The sequence below is a fragment of the Myxocyprinus asiaticus genome, chromosome 22 (assembly GCF_019703515.2).
Source record: "Myxocyprinus asiaticus isolate MX2 ecotype Aquarium Trade chromosome 22, UBuf_Myxa_2, whole genome shotgun sequence".
In the NCBI taxonomy this organism is placed as follows: Eukaryota; Metazoa; Chordata; class Actinopteri; order Cypriniformes; family Catostomidae; genus Myxocyprinus; species Myxocyprinus asiaticus.
In genome coordinates, this window is record NC_059365.1 from 17,456,501 (window position 1) to 17,462,500 (window position 6,000).

Consider the following 6,000-nt stretch of genomic DNA (forward strand, 5'->3'; position numbering starts at 1 on the left):
ATGTAATAACTCAGCTAGGATAAACTGGATTAACAACATCAAAACTTTAGGTGTTGGCATTGGAAAAATGTTCATTTACATGGTACTGTAAAAAAGCCATAAAACCCTCATGAGTTGCATGCAGCTTTTAGAATAATCTTATTTAGGCAGCCAGCTTTAGGTTCCCTTCCTCTAGTAGCCAGGCCCCTTTATTAGAAGGATTCGTTCCATGATTATAACCTGGTGTTATATTTATAAGGTGATGTAATTGAAAACCCCATTGGCAAAGCCCTGCTAAAATAAGAGGGCTCTGATGGCTAGATTTATAGAGGGAACAGTATTATCCCGTGATGGATGAACCGTTATCTCATTCAGGGGTGCATTTGGTGGCAAGGTTGAATTGCTACGTCTGTAGGATTTCAGTCTACCAACATCATCAATGTGTCACATCAGTGTGATGCAAACCTCTTTTGGGTCTCAACTCAGTGTCTCTTCCCATCCTCGTCTAAGGTCTATGAACTGGGAAAGGAAAAGCTCCTTGAAGGAAAATGATGCTGAATGTTATCACAACATTAAATACATGTTCTCTTACAGTTGATAAGAACAAGTCAAGGACAAGTTCCCGGAATCTGCAGACACCAACAAATGGCCATCCGGATCTGGTACCACCGGTGTGTAAGGCAAGAAGCGTGGAGTATTACAAGGCTCTGTGTGAGAAGAACCAGACCATCCAACAGATGGAGAACACGGTCCGATCCAACAACCGCAGGTTTGAGGCTGTTGCTGTGGTCATAAAGCACCTATATGCAGAGGTGAGTATTATGTCCATCGCTTGTTTATCATTAATCATTCTGCAATGCAGTGATTATGAATAATGAAAGATTGCATTTTAATCAGTTGTGGAGATCAATTGTCATGTTAAGAGTTAGATACCATGTATGTTGATATCTGTTCTCAATTTATCCTAAATTTGGACTATACTGTACAGACTGTACTGGTTTGCAGTCCTTTTGCGTGCATGTGAGTTTGTGTTTGCAGGCAGGCAGTGTAGAGAAGCTTCCACTTGCTCTGTTTGTTTTGGTGATGTCCTTTTATCAGTTTACCTCAGATTACCTAATTTAAAACACTTTCCTAATTAACTGGCTCAATGCCACACGTTTAACATTTTTCACATTCATTCTGTGTGTGATGCTATTTTATGACCTTGCAAAGTTGTGTCAGTCTTTGCTGTTTCTTCACTTATGTCATGTCACACTATAATAGGGTGAATTAATGTGTATTTAGCCCTCTCATCTCAATGGAAGCAAGTGGCCCAATTTACCTGAATTCACCCTATTATAGACCAAAATTGGCCAAATTCACCCTACTATAAAGCATCGGTGCATTACCTACAGATTGTATTAAAACAATAGGGTTGTGCGTTACATGGATTTTATTACTGGTTAGAGGTGTTAGGAAGGCGGCAAAATGCAAGACACCAATGTTCGATAAATAGTTACGTTTATTAAAAGTTATAATTGGAATAAACAGTTCTTCCAGGTGATACAGTTGATTAGTAATGCAGTTGACTAGCTTTAGGCTGTTTACGGTTGCCAAGCAACATAGCACCTTGGCACATTAATGTAGATTGTGTGGTCACAGGTGTCTGTTTGTTGGCATTTTACAACTATGAACACTGTTCATTCAGTCAGAATTGAGTCTGAACTATCCACTTTATAAATGCTTTTAAACAACTTTTTTATATTATTATTCACCTTCCACCCTAGTTGTGCTGTATCTGACTGAACTAGGGTTATTTACAATAACGTATCTGCAGCTATTCCTGACTCTGGACCGATTTGACTTTGCTAATTGTCCTTGATTAATATGAAAGGATACTGCATTTGACTGTACATGCTTGAATTCTTCAACCTGTTAATGTAAATGGTAAAAGCACAGTACGTGTGTAGCTGACCTTATAATATAAGCCATGAGTAAAGGGAAATGCCTAGCTGCAGTTTCTAGTTACTGTTTATCAAAAACTAAAGAATGAAGTGTATTTGAATTAAATGCTGCACAAAAGAAGTGCATTTTATTTAAGATCAATTTGACAAACATACACTTGTGTATACTGGCTGCTCTTGCAGAAGCTGGACCAAGACCAAACTTTAAATATTTGTAGACCCTTTTATGGTGTAGTTCTATAAGTGCTACATCTTAATTATGGTAGTGCATTTTACTGAATTGTACTGAACTCATTACTATTTTCATGGAAGATTCCCATTAAAACGAGCCCACACACACAACATGATCAGATGCATAGATCATTGGATAATCCACACGAAACACAATGTGCACACATCACTTAATGTGCTATCTGGCTAAAAGCACATTAGCTTTCCTGGATCAGATGACTTCATCGGAAATGATGTAGTATGTTTTCTACTTCATGGAATCATAAATCAATCATATTAGGATTCAGATCGCTGCAACTAGAGGTGGAAGTCATCCAAATATGGGCTGAGAGGATAGTTAACTCTTGGCGCCAAGTACATGACAGACTCTGGCTCAAATGACACAGAATGGAACTAAACGAGATCTCGTTACTCATGCCTGCATGCATTGGAGAGAGAGCATACCTTTAGTCATTGTTGTATTTGCATCTGTAATTAGTTCTTATGTACAATTATTATGTTTTTATTTGTTTGGAGAGACTTTTGGAAACTTCACACTTTTGGAAACTAGGATAAATTATATTTGTAATGCTATAACTTTTAATTGCCTTAACACAAAATTTTACTACAGGTGACTTGATTGGGAACAAAACAAATAGTTTTTCGGAGCTGGCTTTTTTACACCTGAGATATGTCAAATCAGCAGTTTCTTAGGCTGCGAGTCTCATAATTTATCATAATCTATATTATTAAAAAATATGAAAAGTTTTCTTTAAAATGTTACCAAACAATTGATCCTCTTTGGTTTTTTTTTTTTTTTTTTTTTTTGTAGATTTATAAGCCTTTAATTTTGGGCATGTCACTGAAACAGGAAGTCTTCACACCTTCAGATCTTAGAGTTAAGAGGCGTCAATGCCAGTCAGACTTAGAACAAATTATAGAAGCGGGAACAGCATTGGTTGAGTTCACTTAAACCAACTGTCTTTCCTATAGGTGTTATTTTACTAATTGTGATATTTATACGACTCATAATTGCAGCTAGTGCCCCTTTGAGAGAAGTCTTTTTTTATATTGATTGCCAACAAATGTTGAAATTTGACCAGTTTTTCCTCTTTCTGTCTGGATGCCATAACATTTGATGGCAAAAGTTAGATTTGCAGTGCATGAATCTGAATTATGATTGTAGTTTGATTTTGGGAACACAGTGTCCTGTATTGGAATCTGTTAAGCATTCATTAGCTTAAGAATAGGAGGCTGGGCTTCACCATGTCTGTGTGAGAATGTACCAGCTGCTGCCTTGATATGGTTAGAAGCATACTCGCCCAGTGTAGGGTACTGCTTCATATCACTTGTTTGCAGTGAACTGTCAACGCACTGTTTGTATTGCCATAATTTCACTACAAGCGGTCACACACTTTCCCTGAAGCACTATCATGAATTAATATATCTAATATAGGGGGCCTGGGTAGCTCAGTGGTAAAATACACTGGCTACCACCCCTGGAGTTCGCTAGTTTGAATCCCAGTGTGTGCTGAGTGACTCCAGCCAGGTCTCCTAAGCAACCAAATTGGCCCGGTTGCTAGGGAGGGTAGAGTCACATGAGGTAACCTCCTCGTGGTTGCTATAATGTGGTTCGTTCTCGGTGGGGCGCGTGGTGAGTTGTGTGGTTGCCGCGGTGAATGGGGTGAAGCCTCCACACACGCTATGTCTCCATGGCAACACGCTCAACAAGCCACATGATAAGATGCGCGGGTTGACTGTCTTGGACGCGGAGGCAACTGGGATTCGTCCTCCGCCACCCGGACTGAGGCGAATCACTACGCGACCACGAGGACTTAAAATATATATCTTGATAAATTCATATGTGTTAATACTCTTTTAGATGCAGATTATTTTTGGTGTTAAATCATTACAAATTGCCACAGTGTTTGACGTTTGATACAACCATAGTTATGACTGCATTACTGTTGATTTCATGTATCCTCACTGGCCTGTCAGGCTGTACTTAAAGTAAATTGTATTAAAAAGAATTGGTGCACATTTTATTGTAAATGGTCTATTTTTATGCTGCTATTTTACTTATTTAATGGTCCAGCCTAAATATATTTGATAACACTTTACAATAAGGTTCCATTCCTTAACATTAGTTAATGCATTAGGTATCATGAACTAACAATGAACAATATATTTTTTACAGCATTTATTAATCTTTTGTTTAATTTGTCACACTGCAAGACCATTTCAAATGGGGAAAAGGCAAAAGGATTATTTTAAAAATGGTAAAACATTCAAAAGAAATGGTGACCAGTCACTGCGCTTGAAATATACATTTTCCCTCATACATTCACACATTTTTTACCTTAAATCTTGATTTGTGTGCACACATGCATACATAATAAAAAATCTCATTGATATGTTATGCGTCAACTAATACCTATGTTTATGTAGGTATTGTGCTTCTATTACCATTTAATAAGTGTAAATAAGGATGTTAGTCAACGAAGCACTACACAGCTTTCCATTAGCAACTCCTCTCATTCCCTGTGGGAAAGTCATTGCACACTTCTCTCCTGTAACATGCACCATTTTACTAAGTGCCACTCAATCAGACATGTAAAAAAAAAAAAACAAAGTCCCCTCTATTCGCTCTGCTTGCAGCGGGTGTCTTAAAGTACTGCTTAACAAGCACTATACAGCTGCCTCCCCCTGTTGCCCTTCTTTTAGATAAATGACGGTGTTCCTTCACCACTGAGAAGGCAAGTGGTTGGAGGAGGCAAGAGCCAATGAGCTTATTCACTCTAATGTAGAGCAAGACAGCAGAGAGAGGAGGTAGAGTGGCAGGGGTTTGTGCATCTGGGCTGCTATCTTCCTGCATTCTGGACTCAAATCACAGAGACTGCTGATCATGGGCTGCTCCGGCAGCAAAATGTGCCTTAACGCTCCCTGCGCTGGACACAGGGTAAAGACATTAACCTCTCCACAGGGAGCAGGGCGGGATAGATTGGGATTTGAAATGGGATAGCCGTAGATGCCTATACAAAGCATGTATAGCCTGTGTCATTTCAATGAGATGAAATAAGGGTAAGGAATTACAAATATGATACTTTTACGAGGTTTGCTTGAATTTGGTTTGTCTTACTGTTTGATTTGTGCTCTGAATGCTTTGTGTTCTAATGAATGTGTTATGAATGGTAATTAGTTCATAACTGGCTGTAGAATGTCACTCAGCCTGTGTTGTCATTGATCTCGGGGGAAGGGGCAGGTTAGGACAGCAGCAGCATGCGTTTTTTGAAGCAGCTTTGTATTGGTAAGGGAGTCTCGCAGCATTGCAGCTGTGTGGCTGGCTGTCCTCCACTTTATAAGGACAAAGTGCTGGAGTGAGAGAGAAACAGAAGTGTAATGATTTCATCAGTCGACATCAGACTTGGCTGCATGAGGACAGCGGTTAAACCCATTGTTGATGTCATTAAATTTTTTTTTTTTTTAAATTAAACCCTTAAAGTGCTCGCTTACTGTATAGTGGTGTGTAAACCACCAACCTGGGCTATGGGATGCATGCATGCCCATGCAGATAGCTGTCACTACACTATCATCATGATAAACAATGATGATTTTCCTCAGTGTGCTGTGGCAAAAATCTAATTTGGAAGTTACATTTGGAAAAGCCATGCTTTTTTATCCACTATGTGCTTTGAACACAGCTAAGTTGCAGATGCCTTGGAAATACGTATTGGCAGTACAATTATTAGTCATGCTATTAAAGCACATTAAAGGTGGTATTTTTATTTTATTTTATTTTTTTATTTTTGAACCAACTTACCCCAGCTAAATATGCAGACAACAAATAAGCCATTAGTTGGCTGACTTC

General features: G+C 38.7%; 1 protein-coding gene across 3 annotated transcripts in view; it reads left to right on the forward strand.

Annotated features, from left to right (window-relative positions):
• LOC127413289 (microtubule-associated tumor suppressor 1 homolog) overlaps positions 1-6,000 on the forward strand; it is a 45,444-nt gene that overhangs the window by 26,444 nt on the left and 13,000 nt on the right. For all 3 annotated transcript variants that reach the window (XM_051650293.1, XM_051650295.1, XM_051650294.1), the window contains exon 7: positions 574-791. In XM_051650293.1, the coding sequence (XP_051506253.1) occupies positions 574-791 (218 nt within the window). The remainder of the gene's footprint in view (positions 1-573; positions 792-6,000) is intronic.